The sequence below is a fragment of the Natator depressus genome, chromosome 2 (assembly GCF_965152275.1).
Source record: "Natator depressus isolate rNatDep1 chromosome 2, rNatDep2.hap1, whole genome shotgun sequence".
Classification (NCBI taxonomy): Eukaryota; Metazoa; Chordata; order Testudines; family Cheloniidae; genus Natator; species Natator depressus.
The window spans coordinates 72,744,827-72,772,393 of record NC_134235.1 but is presented as its reverse complement, the minus strand read 5'-3'; the positions used below and the strand labels follow the sequence as shown (position 1 = coordinate 72,772,393).

The following is a 27,567-nucleotide window of genomic DNA, read 5'->3' as shown; positions in this document are numbered from 1 at the left end:
GCAAAGTCCTATGGCCTCGGTTATACAGGAAGTCAGAGTAGACAATCACAATGGTCCCTTCTGGCCTTAGAATCTATGAATCCTATGAATAAAAAAAAATCATTAAAGGATGTGTACAATTAAGTCAGCTCTATTTAAAGCCATCAAGATGAGGAGACTTCTCTCTTCCTTTGTGCACTTTTAAGTGTGTCTGCCACACCTGTCTATGGGTGAGAGTGCTGCTGCACTAAGGAGTCTTAAGCATGGGTCCAGAACCAATAAACTTACATGTAGAGCTGAGCAAATAATTGATTTTTTTGGTTTGATGGCTGAACCAGAAAAAAAAGGGGGGTGGGAGGGACAGTTGCTTTGAACCAAACTGAAGAATTTAGTTTTTCTCATCAAAACAAAGAAAAACAAAAAACAATTGAACAAAACATTTCAAATGTGGATTTGGATCGACAGAAATGACATTGCCAAAGGAAATGTCGATTTGACAAAAAGTGTCAGAATGGTTCATTTTGACATTTGGCAAATGTTTGTTTTCAGATTTTTTTCAGCCAAACTATTTGTTGAATTTGACCTGAACTTGCAAATAGTTTCGGGGCTCTGAAAAATGGAAGTCTCTCTGCAAATATACTACTTGCCAAAAAAAATTGCATTTAGCTCTACTTACGTTTTCTGCTGGCAAAACTTGTAGGATCCCAAAGCCAAATAATTCAAGGCTTGTATATTATCCTAAAAAGGCACATTAAATATAAAAATAGCATTACATGGAACATTAAGTTTGAAAAAGAATCAAGCTCTCACTATGTAATAAATTTCAAAAGTTCGGTCATTCCCATCCTGCTATATTAACTGAGCTACAGACCACATGTGTAATATTTTCTTTTTCTTTTTAATCTCACTGTTAATGTATTCTTGATTAGTAGTATATAACATAAAAATGTCAGATGTGCAATGTGGCCAAATTAACTTTGGGAGGAGTGACCTTAACTTTCAGTGCATCATTTTTCAACTTTAATGTTGCATGAAAACTAGGATTTTTTAATCATTAAATTATAATACAACAGGAAATAAACTGTGGCTGAAGTTATAAATACTGGGGGGGGGGAGGAGAGTCCTCTGCCATTACTAATCACTTGAGCTTCAACTTGTGACTGATTTATGTCGTTAGTAGAACCCTTCAATGTATTTATAATTCTGTAATTCAGTGGTACTCATTTCTTGTTTACAACCATCTCTTCATCCCAATGCCAGGTCTGGAACAAAAAGGAGCATCCTGGAAATCTATAATAATCCCTCCTCACACCCACAAATACTCAGCTAAGGCATAGAGTGTGTACAGTAAATTAAAAAAACTGAATTATATACAATGCTATAAATGGATCTTAATGTTCTGGCTGCCTCACACATCACTTATACTTTGCGCTTGTGGTTTATAATGATGCCATCAAAAACTATGAGCTGTATCTATATTTATATATCCTTAAAATTACCTAAAGAAGAACCAACCTAAACTGCAAATTGAAACTTTGAGGTTTAAACAAATTCAGATAACTGCCCTCTTCCACTCCTTTGTGTTTAATTTTCAGGCCCTTATAAAATTCCTCATTCTGGCTGAGATCTGAAACTGAAGTGGTAAAATGCTCCCCAGAATTCCTGTTCTTAGGATTTCCCGCGAGTTTTGCAAACTTAACCTCAAAAGCTATTGAGATCTTCCCCTCACAACTTATAATGCACTTTTTTCTTTCATTTTTCACAAAATAGCATTAATAATAAGTCTTTTGTAACTGACTGAAAGGAGATACTAAATGTAAGATCAATATTCCATTTTAACGCTGTTCAGGTATTCAAGAATCCTATAGCAGCATCTGTGCTTGAAGAATGGAACAGAATTAGGGTATGTCTACACTATGAAATTAGGTCGAATTTATAGAAGTCAGTTTTGTAGAAAGCATTTTTATACAGTTGATTGTGTGTGTCCCCACACAAATGCTCTAAGTGCATGTATTCGGCGGAGTGTGTCCACAGTACCGAGGCAACCGTCAACTTCTGGAGAGTTGCACTGGGGGTGGCTATCCCACAGTTCCCACAGTCTCTGCCGCCCATTTGAATTCTGGGTAGAAATCCCAGTGCCTGATGGGGCTAAAACATTGTCGCGGGTGGTTCTGGGTACATATCGTCAGGCCCCCGTTCCCTCCCTCCTTCCGTGAAAGCAAGGGCAGACAATCGTTTTGTGCCTTTTTTCTTGAGTTACCTGTGCAGACGCCATACCATGGCAAGCATGGAGCCCGCTCAGCTAACCGTCACCGTATGTCTCCTGGGTGCTGGCAGACGTGGTACTGCATTGCTAGACAGCAGCAGTTTATTGCCTTTTGGCAGCAGACAGTGCAGTATGACTGGTAGCTGTCATCGACGTAGTCCTGGGTGCTCTTTTAACCGGGCGCCTGGGCAAACATGGGAGTGACTCAGCCAGGTCATTTCCCTTGTTTCATCTCGTGGCGATTGAGTCCTACCGGCAGTGCACTGTCTTTTAACCTGCAGCTAGCAGAAGATGATGGCCACCAGTCATACTGCACCGTCTTCTGCCGAGCACCCAGGTGTTGACGATGGCTAGCGGACGTACTGCACAGTCTGCTGCCAGCAAGATGTATAAAGATAGACGAAGTGGCTCAAAACAAGAAATAGACCAGATTTGTTTTGTATTCATTTTCTCCTTCCTCCCTCCCTCTCTCTGTGAAATCAACGGCCTGCTAAACCCAGTTTTGAGTTCTATCCTTGAGGTTTTGAGTTCTATCCTTGAGGGGGCCATTCAGTTTCTCGCAAAGCCACCCCCTTTGTTGATTTTAATTCCCTGTAAGCCAACCCTGTAAGCCATGTCATCAGTCGCCCCTCCCTCCATCAGGGCAATGGCAGACAATCGTTCTGCGCCTTTTTTCTGTGCAGACGCCATACCACGACAAGCATGGAGCCCGCTCAGATCACTTTGGCAATTAGGAGCACATTAAACACCACATGCATTATCCAGCAGTATATGCAGCACCAGAACCTGGCAGAGCGATACCGGGCGAGTAGGCGATGTCAGCGCGGTGATGTGAGTGATGAGGACATGGACACAGACTTCTCTCAAAGCACGGGTCCTGGCAATGTGGGCACCATGGTGCTAATGGGGCAGGTTCATGCGGTGGAACGCCGATTCTGGGCTCTGGAAACAAGCACAGACTGGTGGGACCGCATAGTGTTGCGGGTCTGGGACGATTCCCAGTGGTTGCGAAACTTTCGCATGCATAAGGGCACTTTCATGGAACTTTGTGACTTGCTTTCCCCTGCCCTGAGGCGCAAGAATACCAAGATGAGAGCAGCCCTCACACTTGAGAAGCGAGTGGCAATAGCCCTGTGGAAGCTTGCAACGCCAGACAGCTAACGGTCGGTCGGGAATCAATTTGGAGTGGGCAAATCTACTGTGGGGGCTGCTGTGATGCAAGTAGCCAACGCAATCAAAGATCTGCTGATATCAAGGGTAGTGACCTTGGGAAATGTGCAGGTCATAGTGGATGGCAATGCTGCAATGGGATTCCCTAACTGTGGTGGGGCCATAGACGGAACCCATATCCCTATCTTGGCACTGGAGCATCAAGCCGGCGAGTACATAAACCGCAAGGGGTACTTTTCAATAGTGCTGCAAACACTGGTGGATCACAAGGGACGTTTCACCAACATCAACGTGGGATGGCCGGGAAAGATACATAACGCTCGCATCTTCAGGAACTCTGGTCTGTTTCAAAAGCTTCAGGAAGGGACTTCATTCCCAGACCAGAAAATAACCGTTGGGGATGTTGAAATGCCTGTAGTTATCCTTGGGGACCCAGCCTACCCCTTAATGCCATGGCTCATGAAGCCGTACACAGGCAGCCTGGACAGTAGTCAGGAGCTGTTCAGCTACAGGCAGAGCAAGTGCAGAATGGTGGTAGAATGTGTATTTGGACATTGGCGCAGTTTACTGACTCGGTTAGACCTCAGCGAAACCAATATTCCCACTGTTATTACTGCTTGCTGTGCGCTCCACAATATCTGTGAGAGTAAGGGGGAGACGTTTATGGCGGGGTGGGAGGTTGGGGAAAATTGCCTGTCTGCTGGTTACGCACAGCCAGATACCAGGGCGGTTAGAAGAGCACAGGAGGGCGCGGTGCGCATCAGAGAAGCTTTGAAAACCAGTTTCATGACTGGCCAGGCACGGTGTGAAAGTTCTGTTTGTTTCTCCTTGATGAAACCCCCCGTCCCTTGGTTCACTCTACTTCCATGTAAGCTAACCACCCTCCCCTCCTCCCTTCGATCACCATTTGCAGTTGCAATAAAGTCGTTGTTGCTTCACATTCATTCTTTATTCATTCATCACACAAATAGGGGGATAACTACCAAGGTAGCCCAGGAGGGGTGGTGGAGGAGGGAAGGACAAGGCCACGCAGCACTTTAAAAGTTTACAACTTATTGAATGCCAGTCTTCTGTTGCTTGGGCAATCCTCTGGGGTGGAGTGGCTGAAGGCCCCCCCACCGTGTTCTTGGGCGTCTGGGTGAGGAGGCTATGGAACTTGGGGAGGAGGGCGGTTGGTTGCACAGGGGCTGTAGCGGCGGTCTGTGCTCCTGCTGCCTTTCCTGCAGCTCAACCATACACTGGAGCATATTGGTTTGATCCTCCAGCAGCCTCAGCATTGAATCCTGCCTCCTCTCATCATGCTGCCGCCACCTTTCAGCTTCAGCCCTTTTTTCAGCCCGCCACTTACTCTCTTCAGCCCGCCACCTCTCCTCCCAGTCATTTTGTGCTTTCCTGCACTCTGACTTTGTCTGCTTCCACACGTTCATCTGTGCTCTGTCAGTGTGGGAGGACAGCATGAGCTCAGAGAACATTTCATCACGAGTGCGTTTTTTTCGCCTTCTAATCTTCACTAGCCTCTGGGAAGGAGAAGATCCTGTGATCCTTGAAACACATGCAGCTGGTGGAGTAAAAAAAAGGGACAGTGGTATTTAAAAAGACACATTTTCTAGAACAATGGGTACACTCTTTCACGGTAAACCTTGCTGTTAACATTACATACACAGCACATGTGCTTTCGTTCCAAGGTCGCATTTTGCCTCCCCCCACCACGTGGCTAGCCCCTCACCCCTGCCCGTGGCTAACAGCAGGGAACATTTCTGTTCAGCCACAGGCAAACAGCCCAGCAGGAATGGGCACCTCTGAAAGTCCCCTTAAGAAAAGCACCCTATTTCAACCAGGTGACCATGAATGATATCACTCTCCTGAGGATAACACAGAGAGATAAAGAACGGATGTTGTTTGAATGCCAGCAAACATACACTGCAATGCTTTGTTCTACAATGATTCCCGAGTACGTGCTACTGGCCTGGTGTGGTAAAGTGTCCTACCATGGTGGATGGAATAAGGCTGCCGTCCCCAGAAACCTTTTGCAAAGGCTTTGAGAGTACATCCAGGAGAGCCGCAAATGCCAGGGCAAATTAATCATTACACATGCTTGCTTTTAAACCATGTATAGTATTTTAAAAGGTACACTCACCAGAGGTCCCTTCTCCGTCTGGCGGGTCCGGGAGGCAGCCTTGGGTGGGTTCGGGGAGTACTGGCTGCAGGTCCAGGGTGAGAAACAGTTCCTGACTGTCGGGAAAACCAGTTTCTCCGTTTGCTTGCTGTGAGCTATCTACAACTTCATCATCATCAACTTCCTCGTCCCCAAAACCTGCTTCGATGTTGCCTCCATCTCCATTGAAGGAGTCAAACAACACAGCTGGGGTAGTGGTGGCTGAACCCCCTAAAATGGCATGCAGCTCATCATAGATAGATATTTATGTCAGAAGGGACCATTATGATCATCTAGTCTGACCTCCTGCACAACGCAGGCCACAGAATTTCACCCACCACTCCTGCAAAAAACCTCACACCTATATCTGTGCTACTGAAGTCCTCAAATTGTAGTTTAAAGACTTCAAGGAGCAGAGAATCCTCCAGCAAGTGACCCATGCCCAATGCTACAGAGGAAGGCGAAAAACCTCCAGGGCCTCTTCCAATCTGCCCTGGAGGAAAATTCCTTCCCAACCCCAAATATGGCGATCAGCTAAACCCTGAGCATATGGGCAAGATTCATCAGCCAGATACTACAGAAAATTCTTTCCTGGGTAACTCGGATCCCACCCCATATAATATCCCATCACAGACCATTGGGCCTATTTACCATTAATATTTAATTACCAAAACCATCTTATCCCATCATACCATCTCCATAAACTTATTGAGTTTAATCTTAAAACCAGATAGATCTTTTGTCCCCACTGCTTCCCTTGGAAGGCTATTCCAAAACTTCACTCCTCTGATGGTTAGAAACCTTCGTCTAATTTCTAGTCTAAATTTCCTGGTGGCCAGTTTATATCCATTTGTTCTTGTGTCCACATTGGTACTGAGCTTAAATAATTCCTCTCCCTCTCCGGTATTTATCCCTCTGATATATTTATAGAGAGCAATCAGATCTCCCCTCAACCTTCTTTTGGTTAGGCTAAACAAGCCAAGCTCCTTGAGTCTCCTTTCATAAGACAAGTTTTCCATTCCTCGGATCATCCTAGTAGCCCTTCTCTGTACCTGTTCCAGTTTGAAGTCATCCTTCTTAAACATGGGAGACCAGAACTGCACACAGTATTCCAGGTGAGGTCTCACCAGTGCCTTGTATAACGGTACTAAAACCTCCTTATCCCTACTGGAAATACCTCTCCTGATGCATCCCAAGACCTCATTAGCTTTTTTCACGGCCATACCACATTGGCGGCTCATAGTCCTCCTATGATCAACCAATACTCCAAGGTCCTTTTCCTCCTCCATTACTTCTAATTGATGCGTCCCTAGCTTATAACTAAAATTCTTGTTATTAATCCCTAAATGCATGACCTTACACTTCTCACTATTAAATTTCATCCTATTACTATTACTCCAGTTTACAAGGTCATCCAGATCCTCCTGTAGGATATCCCTGTCCTTCTCTAAATTGGCAATACCTCCCAGCTTTGTATCATCCGCAAACTTTATTAGCACACTCCCACTTTTTGTGCCGAGGTCAGTAATAAAAAGATTAAATAAGATTGGTCCCAAAACCGATCCTTGAGGAACTCCACTGGTAACCTCCCTCCAGCCTGACAGTTCACCTTTCAGTAGGACCCGTTGTAGTCTCCCCTTTAACCAATTCCTTATCCACCTTTCAATTTTCCTATTGATCCCCATCTTATCCAATTTAACTAATAATTCCCCATGTGGCACGGTATCAAATGCCTTACTAAAATCTAGGTAAATTAGATCCACTGCGTTTCCTTTGTCTAAAAAATCTGTTACTTTTTCAAAGAAGGAGATCAGGTTGGTTTGGCACGATCTACTTTTTGTAAAACCATGTTGTATTTTGTCCCATTTACCATTGACTTCAATGTCCTTAACTACCTTCTCCTTCAAAATTTTTTCCAAGACCTTGCATACTACAGATGTCAAACTAAGAGGCCTGTAGTTACCCGGATCACTTTTTTTCCTTTCTTAAAAATAGAAACTATGTTAGCAATTCTCCAATCATACGGTACAACCCCTGAGTTTACAGATTCATTAAAAATTCTTGCTAATGGGCTTGCAATTTCATGTGCCAATTCCTTTAATATTCTTGGATGAAGATTATCTGGGCCCCCCAATTTAGTCCCATTAAGCTGTTTGAGTTTCACTTCTACCTCAAATATGGTAATGTCTACTTCCATATCCTCATTCCCATTTGTCATGCTACCATTATCCCTAAGATCCTCTTTAGTCTTAGTAAAGACTGAGGCAAAGTATTTGTTTATATACTGGGCCATGCCTAGATTATCCTTGACCTCCACTCCATCCTCAGTGTTTAGCGGTCCCACTTCTTCTTTCTTTGTTTTCTTCTTATTTATATGACTATAGAACCTTTTACTATTGGTTTTAATTCCCTTTGCAAGGTCCAACTCTACATGACTTTTAGCCTGTCTCACTTTATCCCTACACGTTCTGACCTCAATAAGGTAGCTTTCCTTGCTGATCCCTCCCTTCTTCCACGCCCTGTATGCTTTCTGCTTTTTCTTAATCACCTCTCTGAGATGCTTGCTCATCCAGCTTGGTCTACAACTCCTGCCTATGAATTTTTTCCCCTTTCTTGGCATGCAGGCTTCTGATAGCTTCTGCAGCTTTGATTTAAAATAATCCCAGGCCTCCTCTACCTTTAGATCCATAAATTCTTCAGTCCAATCCACTTCCCTAACTAATTTCCTTAGTTTTTGAAAGTCAGCCCTTTTGAAGTCAAAAACCCTTGTTGCAGATTTATTTTTGTTAATCCTTCCGTTCAGTTTGAACTGAGTTAGCTCATGATCACTTGAGCCAAGATTATCCCCTACAACCATTTCTTCTATGAGGTCCTCACTACTCACCAAAACCAAATCTAAAATGGCATCCCCTCTAGTCGGTTCAGCAACTACTTGATGAAGGAATCCATCAGCTATCGCATCTAGGAAAATGTGAGCCCTATTATTATTACTAGCACTCGTCCTCCAGTCTATATCTGGGAAGTTAAAGTCTCCCATGATCACACAGTTTCCATTAGTATTTACTTTATTAAAAACATTAAAAAGGGCTCTATCCATATCCAATTTAGATCCCGGCGGTCTATAGGACACCCCAAGCACTATCCCATAGAAGCGGCATGTTTGGGGCTCTGACCCGGAGTGGCTGTTTGCCTTTCTGGTTTTCTGGTAGGCTTGCCTCAGCTCCTTAAGTTTCACGTGGCATTGCTTCGGGTCCCTGTTATGGCCTATGTCCTTCATGCCCTGGGAGATTTTGACAAATGTTTTGGCATTTCGAAAACTGGAACGGAGTTCTGGTAACACGGATTCCTCTCCCCATACAGTGATCAGATCTCGTACCTCCCATTCGGTCCATGCTGGAGCTCTTTTGCGATTCTGGGACTCCATCATGGTCACCTCTGCTGATGAGCTCTGCATGGTCACCTCTGCTGATGAGCTCTGGCCAGCGTGGCAAGCTGCAGGTGACCATGCAAACAGGAAATTGAAATTCAAAAGTTGGCGGGCCTTTTCCTGTCTACCTGGCCAGTGCATCTGAGTTGAGAGTGCTGTCCAGAGCGGTCACAATAGAACACTCTGGGATAGCTCCTGGAGGCCAATACCATCTAATTGCGTCCACAGTACCCCAAATTCGACCCGGCAAGGCCGATTTAAGCGCTAATCCCCTTGTCGGGGATGGAGTAAGGAAATCGATTTTAAGAGCCCTTTAAGTCGAAAAAAAGGGTTTCGTCGTGTGGACGGGTGCAGGGTTAAATCGATTTAACGCTGCTAAATTCGACCTCAACTCCTAGTGTAGACCAGGGCTTAGATAACTTTGGGAAAGGGAAGGAAAACTCTAATTCTACCCAACCTTTGTCAGTTCACCAGACTTAATTTAGCCATTGTTCACAAAAACAATGTGCATATGAGCTCTGAACATGTCGAACTAAGTTTTAGCCCGATAGAATGCTGTCCTATATGTTACCATCAGCAGTACTGTAGGTAGTTTGACTGTTCTAAATAGTTCAGGGAAAGAGGATAAGATAAACCATAGTCCCTTTAACTTTGAAGTGGGGAGGTATAAAGAGGAGGAGAGAACTATGTTCTCCAGGAGGAATATATCAAAAGAACGTGTTCCCTGTGTTGCCCAAAACTAGTTCCTCAGATACGCCTTGGAACATCAAAAGTTTTCCATCACTGAATAAAACTTGGAAGCGTCCAATTCTGGAAACACAGGACGCCATTGATTGTGCAGGATATGAAAGCATTCATCAAAGAGGAGCATCCTGTTTAAGAGAGGTACAATCCAGCATTGTTTTTGAGCTAGTTACGTTCTTTGCAGATCAACTTTTACACCCATAAGGTGAAATTCACCTGAGTATGTAGGTCCAGTGCAAGGTTCTCCACCCTGCTTAAATTCCCATGTGGGGGCTGTTAGGGGAGGTGCTGCTAGCTGATTGGCTGCACATGAGTATCTGCACCTCCTGCGCATAGTGGAAATTATCCACACCAGCCCAGCCAGCATGGAGGGCTACACCTTGGAGTAGGAAATGGGAGCATCAAGAGATCTGTGTTTATGCAATTCCAGTTGCCCCAGTACCCTGTATAAATAGCATAGAAGGTTTCAGGCCACTACTCGTACCCACCAGAGCTGGAAGAGTGCAGAGCAGTCCTAAATTCTGTCCCTGTTTTGTGGGAGTGGATTCCCACTCCTCTGTAATTTCACCTGCATAGAGCTTGAATAGTTGGTTTCCATAGGTGTAGTGGGTTTCACCTTTAATACCTAAGTTGTAACCAAGAGAATTGCGTGGCTTTTTGTTTTCTTGATAGTGCAACATGTGCAGATTTTGTTTGAAATGTTTGCGTGTATGTGATTTAAGACAACTTTCCCTTCTAAAAGTTCTCCTAAACGTTGTTTAGCAGGCAAGCTGCAGTCAGACAGACAACGAAAGCTATGTGAGAACTGACGATGAGGAGAGCTGCATTCGAACTGATGAAGAAGAAAACCTGGCTGCAAGCTTCACAGAAGAATGGAACCAACAAGTGCAGCATCTCTTGACAAAAAAATCAAATGACTAACTAAGTTCCGAGGACTGTAGCACAGTGCTTTTGTTCTAAGAGTTGTAGTTTGTAGGTGTGTGTTTTGAGAAAAAGACTTTTGTTTAAAGCTAACTTACATTAGCTACATCTTCTGTAACATGGCTCATTACCGATGAAGAAAGCAGGCTGAAATGTGTGCTGCTGTTACAAATAATAGCAGTATCAACAAAACATGTAAACCCTTTGCACACTATGTTGAACCTTTTCAGTTTACAATGACAATATTAATACTGTTTATAGATTGCAATTTGATTTCTGAATACTTGGAGATTTTAGGAGAACAGTTTACTACACACTGTACATTTTTCTTTCACAGAAGAAATAAAAAGCTACAATTATGCATTTAACACTGAATGATTATACTCCTGAGTGTATATATTTAGTAGCCCAAAGCAAAGTACCAGACTATGTTTGCAATTTGTTTAAAAGTCTTTTACATAAAAGACTTGTACAAAATGCACTAAAAAACCCCTCTAATTTAGGGCTAACGTGTAACTTAGGAATGTTTTCTTTCAAAATAATCTAACAAATCAGCCATAGACGTTAGTGTAAATATTTTTTTCCAAATAGATATCATATACAAAAGGCAACATTCAAATTATATAGAATCTAGTTTTTAAATCAGCACAGATCTTCTTAAAACTGTGAACTATGTTTTGAAATACTCGTTACTAAAGCTGTTTATAAACCACAGGTGCCATAAGATCCCTAAACTGACTGAAGTTATGTATAATCTTCCATGGTATTGTTTCATTGATGTTTTAGCTTTAGTAAACATGTGTTCAACAAATCGGCTCTTTCCATTTTTTCCCCTCCCCATCATGTTATTTTTGAGGCCTTCAGCTTTAAATATATAGGCTTAAAGTGCGCTTGCAACTGTTTCCTTTCATTTCCAAATGTGTATTGCCTTAGCCAGCCACCAGATGTTCTGCATGCGTTCTTGGAAATGTGTCGTGAGACTCTCAGAGCTGAATGGAGACTTAGCAATTGGTGAAATGCACAAGGAGAACAGAGTTGTTGTTTTTGAAAGAACAGGCATAGGGTTACAGAACTAGAGTATTGTCTCTGCTAGTAACTCTTAACTTTTTATCTTACCCGGGGAGAACTATGAGAGAAAGTGGGCCTTGTCGATCATGCAGGATAACAAATTGAAAATGTTAGTTGTACAGTGCTTGTCTTGCCCTTACTATTATCCTACATGTAGTTTTGACCAGAGTTTGAAGTGAAATAGCTGGTAATATCTCACACAGAATATTACTTAGGAATGAAGTGACACTGTTTAGCAGCCCTGAAAATTCTAGGTTTGCATACAGGTAGCCACAGCTGGCACAGTCTGCCTGCAGTGAGTGAGTGAGGTACTGATGTAAAACAGGTTAAAGCACGTCTGTCTAACCTTTCTTTCATGGTAACATTTTAGGATGTGTCCTGGATTGCTCCATAGCTTGTCCCAATAAACTCACTCGCTGTATGTCTGTACGCAATCTTTAGTCTCATGGCTGTTTCATTGAGATTGACTGTTTGGTAATGTATATCTGGATGAAAGTTACTGCTGGTTTTTTTTACTTTCATACAGTATTATTGCTTATACAGACCTCTTGCCCACATCTCCTTGTATATCTGAGCCTGGTCTCAGATACCCAAATTGACACTCCTGCAACCAGCTATCTTCATGTAGGCTTCCCCCCATTCCTCCCAATCACTGGTCTTTGCTCCTGTGGTATAGGCCAGCCTGAAAAGGTAGGCACCATACCTATGATGGCGTATGTCTCCTACAGCGTCTTCTCAGGAATGGGTGAGCCTTCCACTAGTGCCTAGCACTCAACACTGAAAACTACTACAGTGAAGTTACAGCCAATGCTGTCAGCTCAGGATTCTAGTCAAGCATTTCCTGAGCACAAACAAAGTGAGCTAGCACACAACTACGTGCCATGGCTGACTGATTCAACAACCTATGTTACGTTGAATGGCATCTGGATTAATAACTACCTTACATAACTCTCCTGTCTGTATACACATCATCATGCTGAAAGTAACTGCAAGCGTATAAATCCATTGCCAGGGCTCCAGGATTAATATAATGAAAAATGTTGACAAGCCAACCAGCTTTCTCTCAGGCTGGTGTTAGCAAGGCAATCCCAAACAGAGTTCTAGGTGACCTCTTCTACTTTAGAGCTCTGAGATGAAGCACTTTTTAAATTTAAGCTTTTTTTTTTTCCCCCAGTGGTAAAGCTGGCTACATTTTAGCACAGCTGGTCTTTGACTGTTTGTCTGATATTATTTTGGTTGTGGCTTATGGTCATTAAACAAAGTTACAGAAATGGTCCCCAGTACTGGCCTTTTCTAACTACAAATGGCCAACCACAGCAGTCAAAACTCCCTGAGTGGTTGACTATCACTGGAGGGAAGGACTACTCAGTAGTTTGCAATCAGGACACAGGGACGTGAAGATAAATAGGGTTCTTGAATGTTGAAAGTTGAGGAGGAGAACAGGTTATCTGTAAGTAGTAATGTTAACTAACCTGCATAATAAGGTGTGTGGCCTTTGTTGTGATATATGTATTTTCTTATATGCATGAGCCAAATTGTTGAATCATTATTTAGCACAGGTGTCTGCCTTTTCTTTTAGTCATCTTCTGCCATCCTTATTAGTTCTTGGAATTATTGTAGATAGACCTTGTAAATATTGCAACTTCAGGTTGCTGCAATCACATTGGTTCAATTCAATAGAAGGAGCCATGAACAACAAGCACTCCACTGTGTCCTGAAGAGAGAGGGCATTTTTATCTTTGAACCAAAAATGTATGAAGAGTTACATCTTGAGGCTAACAACTGTAAGACATTTTTAAACTACTGTACTTGACACCACTTGAGACAGATGTAGAAACACTAAAGATTTCACACTATTCATTGGTATTGTAACAGAACTACTATTGTATGGGGTTTTTGTATTGCTGTTAAGTATTGTTTTGTGTGTGTGTTGGAACCTACTGGGGACACGTTATATTTTGAAGTGATTAAACTATTTAATTGTGTGTCTATATTTTGGAATGGAATTATTTCTTCATTAAAAAGGATTTTTAAAAATAATTTTTCAAGACTCATGTTTGTGCTTTATTTTGGCATTAGCATGTGTGTTTCCTGAAGCTCGAGTGGACCTTTCTTCTAGAATAAAGGAAAGCAGCATTGTCTCGTTCAGTGATCTTCACCTCTTTTTTTCCCACAACCAAAAATTCATTGTTTTTTAAATTCTGACTCCACGTTACAGAATCCTTCACACCAGCTTCCCTCAAGCTGCAAACTTGTCACTGATTTCTGCAGTGATCAAGGCAGGTCCTTTCCTTCTCCCCATTCTGGTTGCATGCATGCTGAGTAGCTCCATCACCTCCGGTTGAAGCAGCCCATCCTGCCTCTACCCATACACCCTCCCTCTTGCTGCTTGATGGGAATGAAATGTTCCATTATTTCCCTCCTGACTTCTTAGAGGAAAGAAGCTCAACTCTTTACCACCAGTCAATTCAGTGTATGATTCCTATAACACAGGTATTTTCAAGGTATTTTACTTCAATAAAAATGCAATTATTTTTAATACATTAGCAGCTAGATGTCCCATTGTGTTTCCCTTGTGCTAGGAGCTGTACAGATACATAATAAGACAGTCCATGCCCCCAAAGAGCTTACAAGATGTGCTAGGGCAGAAGGAAGAAAGTATTGTCCTCATTTTAAAGATGAGAAACTGAGCCACTAACTGCCAAAGGCTGCCTTTTTAATAGCTGCACTGTATATACAATTCACACATGATCTTGCACTGCAAATGGACATGAAGGTACAATTTTCTATTTAATGTTTTAAGAGGACAGCTCTCTGCAGCCCCAAGTCATCTGCTGGTGCTTTCTAATGGTCACTAGCCTAAAGAAATTCTAATTTACAACAGAAATTATTTATAAAGATTATTTTCCCCATAAAGCAACACTTTTACATGTATGTTGTAGGATATGCATGATCTAAAGCTGCTAATATTCAGAGGCCTATTTATGTCCTGTGAAAGGCAATCTTCCTTTTTTTCCCAAAGTGAACATCTTAGCTACTATACTAGCCCCTCCACCCAGGAAGTAGGCATTAGGCAAAAAACACAGGGATGCAACAATGAGGTTTTTGCTGTTTTGTGCTGGTTTGAAATAGCCTGTGGTAAAACAAGTCCACAATTCAATCTATTGAGAGTATGCATTTGATTGTTACAAAATAGCAGCATATCTTCAGAGGAATCAACTACATCTAGCCGTTGCAAAATGGCACTTATTATACACTCAGCAGTATTCACACTGGTACACTGGATGTTGCTAAATAGGCAATTGATTATATCTGGTGGGGCTATTTGAACAGAATGCATTGGCAAAGGATCAGGGACATCCTGTACTCGCCATCATATAGTTTCAGGAGACCAGATGCTAGAAAGGAGGCAGTAGATTGGAGTCTCGACTGCTGTGTCAACACTAACTGCAAAGCTCTAAAGCTGGTTTGCCCTTAACTCCCAGGTCTGGTTGGAAATGTTCTCCAAACAAAGGCAATCACTTTACACTGTAAATTTGTTAGAGTTGCGGAATTATGCAAAGCAGATGATAGGCATCATGTGATACCCCAGGTATAATTCCACATTGGTTTCAATTCTACTATTTTTTCCTCATGGGCTACATTTGGACCCTTGCAATTTGAGAAGCAAATACGGTAAACAGCCCCTGGCTACAAGCTGGGCACTCCTGGCACCACACCTCTCAGTTTTCCCCACATCCTCCCCGAAGAAAGGCCAAATTTGTACTGGTAACAATAAATCAATCCCAATTGCAAACGCAAATTGAGTCTCCTTTTATTCTCTGGAAGTAGGTACCTTCCTTAGGACAGTCCTACATGATGTGACTGAAAATGTCTAGAAACTCCTGGATGGTACGCTGGGGTACATGCAGCAGCCTATAAATCTAATACATTGCTTCTTATTTATTTCAGAGGCTTGTTACTTAGCAGGTCCATATTTTATTTGAAACGGGCGTTTGCGCTCTGTGTGGAGTGTTTGAGCACAACGCGATTACCACAATGATAGGAACAACCAGCACATAGCAGAGATTGTTTGTACCCCAAAAGGTTTGGAAAAAACCTTCTCTATTGTTCCAGTCAGAAGCAGGAACTGAAGAGTTTTATGTATTTTGGGATCACTTTAGCCAAATGCCCAGATAATCCATAGATTAAAGTCTTCCCTTGTCTTTTTATGAATAACGGCTATGCATTGGTCATGTGGGGATTAGCATGGACTGTCTATAGTGCAACCACACCATAACTGTTCGTGTGGTTTGCAGCTGAGAAAGCCACAGGCATTCAGGAGAGTCCTGGGAGAGTCAGAAACTAAGGGTACTCCTTTGAGAATTGTCCAGATGGGGTCCTACTCTTAGATACGCATGTTTTCTGGCCCAGGAATTTGGAACCTTCCCTATCACTAACAGTGTCCACTGGGACCTGCTGTCCCTTCATCCAGGGGTCCAAGACCCCAGCCTCTTTTTATTTCCATCGGACTACCCAAGGTGCAGGGCAGGCTGTGCTTACTCAGTGTCCGCTCGGCTTCCTGCGTGATTTTTTTTTCCGCTGCGTTAGTTACTTTTTGTGTCACGTTAGCTAGTCAGTCAGTTTTCATTTTAAAACAATGCTTTAAGCCACTCCAGTCTTGAGTCCTGTGTGATGCAGATGGGGAAAAGAAGCCACAATCAAACAGAACATATTGTGAACCACGTGCACATATTAAGCATCATCCGGCGCCTAGCCCTATTGATCTGCTTCCCCTTATGTTGGGCTGATTTTTTTCTCCATACGTGGTGGATCTGCAAAGAAATACTGGCTCAAGTAGAAAGAAAAGGAGTACTTGTGGCACCTTAGAGACTAACCAATTTATTTGAGCATGAGCTTTCGTGAGCTACAGCTCACAGTAGCTATTTGCTCAGCATAAAAGACTGATTAACAGAGACCAGTGCCTCCCTCTGGAGTCCCGCCTCCCACACACTGCCTCCCCCACTGTCATCCTGCTTCTTACTGCGCCATCCCTCCCCTCACATCATCCTCTCCAGAGAGGATGGTTCTAGACTATTCTCAGTGGTAGAAGAGGACAGGACAAGGAGTAATGGTCTCAAGTTGCAGTGGGAGAGGTTTAGGTTGGATATTAGGAAAAACTTTTTCACTAGGAGGGTGGTGAAACACTGGAATGCGTTACCTAGGGAGGTGGTAGAATCTCCTTCCTTGGAAGTTTTTAAGGTCAGGCTTGACAAAGCCTTGGCTGGGATGATTTGATTGGGGATTGGTCCTGCTTTGAGCAGGGGTTTGGACTAGATGACCTCCTGAGGTCCCTTCCAACCCTGATATTCTATGATTCTATGATTCTCTCATGCTCCTGCTCCTTCCCACTCACCGCCCCTCAGAGTCCCCCTCCCACTCACTGTTCCTTTCCTCCCTCCCCGGTCACCCTTTTCAGTCACCCTTCTTGCTGCTGAGAAGGCAGAAGGTTGGTGCACTGTCAAAGTCCTTTCTGTCCTGACTGGCAGGGGGCTCGCCTCTTCCTTAGCCCTTCTGCCTCAGGGCTAAGAGGACAGTTGCCATGGAGCAAGAGCGAAGCAGCTTCCTTAGCACAATATCCTCCTATACCTCAGGAAGTTAGGGCTGGGCCCTGAGATGGCATCTGACCTACCCTAGGAGAAGCTGAGAGTGGGCAACCACAAAGCCATGAAGGAGAAGACTGTTCAGAGGTATGAAGCTCCCAGACATGAATTGTCACATGAGAGAGGAGGCCAAAATTTGATGAGTTGGTGGAGCATAGAGGAGGGGGTCTAAGAATTGGTAGACGGGACCTGAGAATGGAACGGCTGAAGAGGTTGGAGGGAGACTGTAATGAAATGAGAAAGTGGGGGATTGGAATTATATTGAACTGGCACATGAGCTAAGCTACAGAGATTTGGAGGAGGGCATGATGTATTGTACTGATGAGTTGGGGGATTATTTTGTATGGTACTGAACTGAAGGGAGGCTGAGAAATGAAGGGCGGGGGGGCAGAGCACTGAAGTATTAAATTAGAAAAGGGGGCAAAAATTGAATTGTCTGGGGGAGGAAGAGCCTAGAATTGATTAATTTGGGGACAAGGATTGAGAATTGGGGAATTAGGGGCTGAGAGTTGAATTGATGAAGTGATTGTGGGGGGAGGGGGCTGTACAGGGCTAGGGCGGGGGGCCGAACCAGAAGTTCGATTGTATGAAACAAAAAGTGAGGAAAGGAAATGGAAAAGGATGGACTGGGTAGATAAATCAAATGGTCTCAACAGGGAGGAGAGTGAGTTTATACAGAGAAAGTAGTGAGTAGATTGTAGCGGTGGGTATGTAAGCTTGGAATCAAGGTGATAAAGCAAGGGGGAGAAAGAAAGATTGAAAAACATAAATCAGGAGAGAGAATATTTGTTTTTGTGTATCTGGGAGAGAAATACATGAGGGCTTCTGTGGCCCTCTGCTTGCCTTCTGGTGCTCAATGTTACTGTGCCATTTGCTAACTTTATATAACACAATTTATCACTGAAAATTATTCTGATAAAATTCCAGTTAAATTCCCAGAAGACTTGCTTTTTCTTTTTAACACAACACTTGACAACGGCGAGGCAGCTGGTATGCTGGGATAGCTGCACATTATGCTAATTGCTAACCATTACAGTTTCACTGTTACCTTGTGCTTCCCTGTCTGTTTGGTGTATCCACTGTTTGTGTCTCATCATTTACTTAGACTGTATGTTCTTTGAGGCAGGGGCCATCCTTTTGTTATGTGTGTGTACCCAGTGTTTGGCACAATGGTGCTTGATATCAAATTGGGATCTCTGGGCGCTACCACAAGACAAATAATGAATAACGTCATAAATAACATATTTGGTTTTAAATGCTTGATAATCTGAAAGTGTGAGAAATTCCACACTTTACTTTTTGGGTTGCCTCCGAGAATTATCCAGAACCCGCCCCACTTTGATTGGTAAGCCATAGTCCTGACAATTCTGCATCCTCCTTTGGGTTCACACACTTCAAAAGAAAGTTGTTTATTGGTTCACCCACCTCCTCACCACCACACACACTGCTGTTTGGTCAAGATACTTTTTGTTCTTTTAATATTGCCTATTAGATTAGTCCCTGAAACCACTTAATTTTTGTTCTCTGCACTCCCTCCAAATCTGCCTTGTAGTACAATGCTACTGTAGCCAGAGACAAGGACCTGCTGAATTCCAGAAAAATCAGCTCTCAGCACTGTGCACTTCTGTACTTCAAGTGGGTGCCATTGCAGTTTGACAACCACACACATACAGAGGTGGGCGACACTTAGAATTGAAGATACCTCCCTAGCGCAATCGCTGCAGAGCAGCAAAATGCCATTTATTAATAGCATTCACCTTACACACGCTGTATCATTTTTAATTGTGCCACAAACAAGTGTGTGTTTGCTCTCTGCTAATTTGCTTTCAGAGCCCAACCCGTCAGGCAGCTTGAAGTCCCTGAGCAGACGGAGGCTTTGAAAGTCTTGTTTGTTTTTGTTGAAAGGCTCATATTAGAGCTGGTGCATAGAATAATTAACACTCCAGGGACCACTGCTTCTAGGGAATCATCTCTTCACGTCTCGCTGGCCACATATTTTTCTTTGAGGAAAACTAAGCAAAAAGACAATTTTTTAAATTATACTTCAGGTCTCAGTTCTACAAATGCACCAATTTCAGAACAACAAAAGACATTGCAGAATTATTTTCTAGATTCACAGCTAGGAGAAGCATATGCAGGAAGGTTTACTTTTTGCCACATCTCTCAATGTTATTTTTGGTACACAAGATGTTACAATCCATTGTGGATTGTGCGTCCCAACAGAAGCAAGACTGGAGTGGCTTAAAACAAAACACATCAGATCAATGTTAAACTAGATATTCACTGGCCAGCTACAACTTTCCTGGCGAAATCATTTGTCGTTCACATTACATGGTATGCAACTGATGCCTATACTTCGCTAAGCTAACATTGTCTGAACAGCGGTGGTTTTCCTAGAGATTAGAAAGCAGGTTCATCCCTGGTGTAATGCCACTGGCTGCAGCGGATTTACAGCAGGGAGGAGTTTGCCCTAGTGCCTCTCTTGAGTTGATAGCAGAACTGCATTTAGTCAACCCTGTAATAAGCACTTGCTGAATAACTGCAGGACACTTCCCCCCGCAGCTGATACCATTAATGCTAGGGAATGATTTTCATGTCTCAGGCACTGATCAGGTAGAATGAGAAATGAACTACAGATCAAGGAAAGCATGACTTAAACTAATTTCATGATGAAGTTTTACACTAGGTTATATTGTATTGTAATTTTAAAAGTCATCAGAAAACAAAACTCCTCTCCTTCACAATGTTTCTTCATTCCCCTTCCTTAGACACCATTGTAGCCACTGAGTGGCATGGTGCTGATGATAAAATTCCCACTCCAATTCCCACAGTTATTGGGTCTCTCCAATTATGTGATGATTCTGTGGAATCTAAAACTGATGCATTTCATCTAAAAATCTCAGCTCTTGTGGAGGTTTTAAAAATAAGACATTCAAGCCAACCCTCAGTGTTGAATAAGAAATCAATGCCACTGGATGTAAAACTCAGCCAAATCACGTACTGATGAATTTAGTCCCTGTTATGGCAAATAGGAGACTGCATTCCATCTTTATTTCACACAGTGTATGGCAAGTCAGCTGTTATGACAATCCATCTTAGCCATTTGTCTGAGTCTGTCTGTTCTCAAGCCACTGATTTGCTTGTAAATAAAGTTTAGTGCTTGTGAAAGGTGCTTGACTGCTGACATTGGAAACAGGTCTTCTGCTTAACAACAGAATAGATACAGCTGCAATGCAAGCCTTCTTATTGCAAGCCCAATAACATGACCCCCTGGGGATAATATCTGCAGATGAGAGAGTAGTCCAGTCTTCACATTCACCCCCCCTAGTATTTCTATTAAACTTGCCCACACTGGATTGCCAACTCTGTTGGCAGTTTGTATGATGTGGATTGTGCAATTCCACTTGCCTGAGATGCTAAACCAATTTCACACAGGCCATCAAATAAATTGGTTATTATTTCTTATTTGTATTCTAAAAGCATGCAGAGGCCCCCAATAGAGATCAATGTCTTAGTGTACTAGGCACTGTGCAAATATATAGTAAGAAGTGGGTCCTGCCCTAAAATCTTACCATCTAAATTAAGATGACAACAAAAAGGATGTGGAAGAGGGTAAAAGTGATAGGAACATATGATTATGTGAACTAGCAATGGGCACAATTAACTGACCTTAAAAAATAAATTTGCTCAAGATATAAATAAACAGGAGCTATTAATTATATCAATAATCTCTGCTGTCCACCTTCATAGCTTGGCTTCATTTCATAATGAAGCCATAGTATTAAAGAGTAGTTATAACCAAGAGAGAGAGAGCAGGAGACTATAATCTTGTTGATGGAAATATTTGTTCCCTATTTCTCATGAGTCATTTTGTTGTTTTTCTTACCAAAACAAGTTGTTACTCTACAAAGATTTTTATAGAGCTGGGAAGATCTTCTTGTGTTTATGCAGCAGCAACACTGCCAACTAAATTACCATTCCAGACTGCTGTAGGAGCAAGTCTAAAGCACAAAGGGTTCAGACTGATTTTTCAGGTTGTGGGTTGAGCCAGCAGCTAGAAGAAAAACTTGGTAAGATTTACAAACCCAGGTGCAGCGTTTTAACAGTATTTAGGCATCGCTGCATTCAGCATTGCAATGCCAATCTGATTTACGAGATAAATCTGTTAAGTGCAGCCACACTCAATGCAGCTACATCTATACACCTTTGAAAATCTGGGCCTCCGTAAATTTGACTTGGAACTCATTAGCAGTATGACAGATATCATTTTTAGAGATTCCATTTTACTGTAACCACATTTGAAATGGGTGGAACTGTTACAAATAAATCACCAGTGCATGGGTTAATTTTTAGTATAATGCGAAGGTTTATTAATCAAAAGTTTTCCATCCCATATACCCTAAAAATAACTATCCAGGTACGTCATATTTTATGTGACTCAACATTCATTGAAAATGTGGTGGTTTTCCCCTCCACAGCTGCAGAATTATTGTTCTAGGAACATCTGGTTTCAAGGATATGTTGGCAGCCTTCAAAAATGAAGTCAGATTACCAGAATTAAAGATAACAACCCGGTCCATTCTAATTCATACATTGCTTCCTCTGACTGCCTGGAATCATATGGCACATTAATGAGGTCTGAAACAAATTACAGCCCATGAAGATCTAGATTCAACTGGGAAAAGTAAACATAGGACACTACATTTGATCAGGCAGCCCCAATATATTTGCTTCCTTAATTCCTGCATAAAGACATTACAATACCAAACACCAAGTGAACGTTTAAACAAAATAAATTGGGAATAAGGATTGTGAGCTAGCAAAGAATTCAGTTGTAGTTATATTACTTGTTGAGCTCATTAACAGAGGTTAAACTTTTCTGTCTCAGTCACGAATGCCCTTATTGATAGTGAGCGAATCCCATGATTGCGTGACAAAAATTAATATTAGAAAAGATGACTAACACATGCCATTTCCCATAGTGGAGTATTGGCCTGATCCAATTCCAATTGAAGTCGATGGCAAAACTCACTTTCTTTTCAGTGATGCAGGATCAGGCCCTATATGATGCTCCACAAAGTCTATGTTAGTTCTGTGCAGCATGGATGTCAGACGACTGAGAAACCAGAATGTAGTGAACAATGAGCAAAAAGCTACTAAGCAGATAAAACAGCCATTCTTATTATACCTAATAGTTGATGGCCCTTCTTCAGCACTGTACTCCCTGGCAAGAACATGCACGATCAGGCAACCATGTGTAATGGAGTAGAAAACTCCTATTTAAGCATTGAATACTTTTTGCTCAGAATAGTTCTGATCTAGCAAAGCACTAAAGCATTTGCTTAACTTTATGCACACAGGTAGCACAATTAACTTTAAGTAGATGCTTAACTTCTTTGCTGGATCAGGACTTAATTGTTTGTTTGTTTTTTTACTGTAGAGTGTAAAAATGTAGTAAAAAGGGTGTGTGAGTACTGCTAAAAGGCAGAAAGGCCCTTGCAGGAAATCATTTCAGCAGATCCACAAATCCATGGGGTCCTTAGCCCAGGCCATTCTTGCACAGATGGGGACTAGCTACTGGTCCCAGCTATAATGAGGCTCTAACCATTGCAGCCAGTCTCACACAGGGGAAAATCCACCTTTTTTCTACTCGCTTGACAGTGGAACCTGTGTAGCGCCACTATGTGAAGTACCACTGGATGCAGGACAAGCTCCTTTCATGACAATCTGATAATCTGGCCCTAAGCCTCAACATCCACCGCTGAAACATGCAGTCATTCTCATGGAAGAGGTGGTGCAGGGTGAATGACAGTGGCAGCTTCCTCCAGACCTCAGGTTTTGGTTGGCTAAGTTCTATACAATTCAGAAAAAGTAAAATACATCTGTATTTGACAAAGAGGAGGATAGGGATCCTAAAGGGATTTAGTTTTTCCCCTGCTGAGAGAGCTGGCAGCCCAGTGCAAACTGCAACTACACAAGCTAGGGAACAGAAAATCCATTCCAATAATAACAGAATAAGCATGAAAATGTAAATACGTATGTAGTCCTTTTATGCACAAACACTAAGTAACCATTGGTAAATCTGTGATCTAGGGAAGCCTGCTGCACTGTCAATCTTCCAGCAGTGAGCAGCTACTTATACAAAGGCAGCTACATGACAAAGGCATAGAACTGGAGAATTTTTTTTTAAAAAAATCCAAAAAATAATATAATAAACTGAAAATGCCGTAGCTTATTTACTGACATTGAGGACTTTGCTGTAGAGATAAATAATTGCAGGAACAGAAAAGCAATGAAACATTTCAGTGGCAAGTGCACAGAAAATGACAAGCACAGATTTTTTGGCATTAGAAGATTTTGGCATTGTGGGTTTTTGAACAGCCTTTCTGTTGCATGCAGAGACAATGGCCCTGGTGTTTTGTGAGCCAGTTCACTAGAACACTGTACCATCCTCACATACACACTCCTCCCGTTCTCCCAGCAGTTACAGCTAATGTATGATTTAGTTCAGAAAGCTGACCCCTCTATTTGGGCCATGTTCCTTCATGTTTTCACTAGAAATGCTGTAACTGTAGAGCAGTGGTGAATGAGACCAGGAATTAACAAAAAGCACGTTGGGGCTATTTTGAATAAGAAGAATTTCCCTGTATTTTACTTGGATAAGCATCATTAACTCATTAAGAAGACAGGTTTCAGAGTGGTAGCCGTGTTAGTCTGTATCAGCAAAAACAACGAGGAGTCCTTGTGGCACCTTAGAGACTAACAAATTTATTTGGGCATAAGCTTTTGTGGGTTAAAACCCACTTCATCAGATGCATGGAGTGGAAAATACAGTAGGCAGGTATAAATACACAGCATATGAAAAGATGGGAGTTGCCTTACCAAGTTGGGGGGTCAGTGCTAATGAGCCAATTCAATTAAGGTGGAAGTGATCTATTATCAATAAGAAGGGGTGAATACCAAGGGAGGGAAAAATCACTTTTGTAGTGCTAATGAGGCCAATGCAATCAAGGTGTCCCATTTCAAACAGTTGACAAGAAAATGTGAGAATCAGCAGAGGGAAATTAGTTTTTGTAGTGACCAATCCACTCCCAGTCTTTATTCAGGCCTAATTTGATGGTGTCCAGTTTGCAAATTAATTCCAGTTCTGCCGTTTCTTGTTGGAGTCTGTTTTTGAAGTTTTTTTCTTGAAGAATTGCCACTTTTAAGTCAGTTACTGAGTGTCCAGGGAGACTGAAGTGCTCTCCTACTGGTTTTTGAATGTTATAATTCTTGATGTCTGACTTGTGTCCATCTATTCTTTTGCAAAGAGACTGTCCAAGTTTAGCCAATGTACATGGCAGAGGGGCATTGCTGGCACATGATGGCATATATCACATTGGTAGATGTGCAGGTGAACAAGCCCCTGATGGTGTGGCTGATGTGATTAGGTCCTATGATGGTGTCCATTGAATAGATATGCAGACAGAGCTGGCAATGAAGTTTGTTGCAAGGATTGGTTCCTGGGTTAGTGTTTTTGTTGTGTGGTGTGTAGTTGCTGGTGAGTATTCGCTTCAGGTTGCAGGGCTGTCTGTAAGCAAGGACTGGCCTGTCTCCCAAGGTCTGTGAGAGTGAGGGATCATCCTTCAGGATAGGTTGTAGATCCTTGATGATGCGCTAGAGAGGGTTTAGTTGGGGGCTGTAAGTGATGGCTAGTGGCGTTCTGTTACTTTCATTAGGATGAGTAATCTGTAATTTTGGATTGAGGGACATAGCAGAGTCCAGGAGCCTTTTCTTTATATTTGTGAGTCACGGTAAGTTTTCCTAATTGTGATTTGAAATTTACACATGGCAGCCTTGGTGCCACTATCTTACTTCTCTTGCTCCTTCTCCCTTATCAGTCATGTTGCCAAATCTTACCCTTTTTCCTCTATGATGTCTCCAACAACCAGCCCATTCTTCTCCATCCCCATTGTTTAGTATCCCTGTCCAGGCTTCATATTCAGACCACCACTTCCTTGGGCTTCCCTGCATTTTACCTACCCTAAATGCATCCAACACATCACTGCAAAAATAATCTACCTTGTTCAACATTCTGACCATATCTGCCCCAATCTGAATTACCTTTCTTGCTTCTTTCAACCATAAGCAGGCTTCCCATCCAACAAGGTCTCCAATCTATGTATTGACCAGGCTTGACTTTAGCCTGACAACTGGAAAGAGCACATCTTAGCATTGAGCCAGGTCTGGAGGACATTAAATGTGACCTGTGAAGGAAAGAGAATTGTTTATGCACTTTTAGCTATTTATAGTATATAATAAAGGCCTAGAGGTTTGGGATTTTTCCTCAGAAGTGTTCTTCCCTGTTTTCAACATTAGACATTTAGGTCTTGTCTAGCCTCAAAAGCTCTCTAGTGACTAGAGATCTAGTGAACTCATGACTTCACACGAGTCAGACTGTTCAGAACTCTTAGGGCCTGATGTGATGATGATGTAAATAATTTATGACCTATTTAAGTTCCCTTTACGCTGCCAGAGGGGTGTAAAGGAGCCTTAGCATAAATGAGAAATGGGCCCTTAGTTTGTTTTTTGTTAATACCTATTTACATTTTGGAGAATGCCTTTGGTAAAGGTCAAGTACCTGGTCTCTACAAGAAAAGCTGTGACAGCTGAGATTCCTGGGGGATTATTTCCTGCGAACGTAGAAAAGACCAGACACAAGCAGGTTGTTTTTATTAACAAAACCTCTTCAGATCTTCTTTAATGGATGCCAGGGATGATTAAAAAACGCACACCACCACTTTTTTAAAAAAGACCTTTACAGATCACCTTTTAAATGTATTTTAATGTCACATACTTTTACTCTAAATATTTATCACTTTCCCTACAAGGAGTTTTCACCATCCTGACATTAATTAAGGGGCTTTTTCCTACCCTCCAAACATACAGTAGGAATGTAAGATTTTGTAAAATGTGGCGTGTAAAATTATACTGTATATATCAGAAAATTACTTCAGCACAATAGTCCAAACAACACATAAAAAAAGAATTTCTCAGTCAATGAGATACTACAACCACTTAAAGAAAAAAAAACCCACACAGAGAGAGAAAGAGAGGCAAAAAAACACCAGCTGGCTCTAGAGTCTAGAGTAATGGTTTCATTTTATAAATTACACATACAAATTGCAAATCAAAGTTTAATATACAACATTTGCTCAAGGTGCAAATATTCACATAATTACTTGTAAAATATTTTAACTGTCCATTAGAAGTGGTTAACTCTCCACTAAAATGCTACAAGCCAAGTTCTCCTCTTTGTTACATCAGTGTAACTGCAATGGAGCTAACAGGTTGTATGTGCGTAATTAAGGAGAATGTGACCCTATACTTCTAGTTAAGTGCAGGCATAAACAGATTGTGGTTATTTGCCTCTCTTTACACCTAAATAAACTATAAAGAGAATGCACATTCAGTAGGTTTCCAAAGAGATGTATAAAGATACCTAAACAAACCACAAGAAAAAAAATTGTATAAACGAAGCCTGAACCTGCAGGCAAAATTTCCATTTAAATAAGGAGTAGGCTGATATAGTATTGGGGTTATTTTGTGATATTCACTTTGAACATACTCTAGGTCTCTTTTCAAGGCTCTGATTTACAAGACCAAGTTGCTCTCAGATTTAATCCATTTGTCATTTTCTAATTGCAGAGCAAAAGGAGGGCATCTTAAAGACAGAAAATCCATAATGCAGCAATGTGGAACACCTTTCCATAGATTCATAGATTCCAAGGACTGAAGGGATCATTGTGGTCATCTAGTCTAACCTTCTGTAAAGCACAGGCCACAGAACTTCCCCAAAATAATTACTTGAGCATATCTTTTAGAAAAGCATCCAATCTTGATTTAATTATTGTCAGTGATGGAGAATCCACCACAATTTTTGGTATATTGTTCCAATAATTAATTACTCTCACTGTTAAAAATGTACACCTTATTCCTAGTCTGAATTTGTCTAGCTTCAGTTTCCAGCCATTGGAACATGTTAAACCTATCTCTGCTCAATTGAAGAGCCCATTATTAAATATTTGTTCCCCATGTTAGTACTTATAGGCTAGAATCAAGTCACTCCTTAACCTTTCTTTTGTTAAGCTAAATAGATTGAGCTCTCTGAGTCTATCACTATAAAGGCATGTTTTCTAATACTTTAATCGTCCTC

At 41.9% G+C, this 27,567-nt stretch overlaps 2 protein-coding genes across 8 annotated transcripts in view; one reads left to right on the top strand and one right to left on the bottom strand.

Annotated features, from left to right (window-relative positions):
• The window catches only part of DTNA (dystrobrevin alpha), a 297,368-nt gene extending 283,620 nt beyond the window's left edge, over positions 1–13,748 (top strand). For 3 of the 5 annotated variants that reach the window (XM_074944418.1, XM_074944417.1, XM_074944420.1), the window contains one exon: positions 10,504–10,644. Coding sequence is in view for 2 of the 5 variants with exons in the window: in XM_074944419.1 (XP_074800520.1) it covers positions 10,504–10,662 (159 nt within the window). In the remaining 3 variants the exon portion in view is untranslated. Of the gene's footprint in view, positions 1–10,503 lie in introns of all 5 variants that reach the window. The other 2 variants (XM_074944419.1, XM_074944416.1) reach the window with 1 other exon arrangement.
• Positions 4,354–27,567, bottom strand: part of LOC141982394 (uncharacterized) — a 42,344-nt gene continuing 19,130 nt past the window's right edge. The window contains exons 2-4 of one of the 3 annotated variants that reach the window (XM_074944421.1): positions 25,476–25,618; positions 5,553–5,801; positions 4,354–4,973 (exon numbers count right to left, since the gene is read on the bottom strand). In XM_074944421.1, coding sequence (XP_074800522.1) covers positions 4,468–4,973; positions 5,553–5,801; positions 25,476–25,608 — 888 coding nt within the window. In that variant the 5' untranslated portion in view covers positions 25,609–25,618 and the 3' untranslated portion in view covers positions 4,354–4,467. Of the gene's footprint in view, positions 4,974–5,552; positions 5,802–24,266; positions 25,619–27,567 lie in introns of those variants that run through there. The other 2 variants (XR_012638056.1, XR_012638055.1) reach the window with 2 other exon arrangements.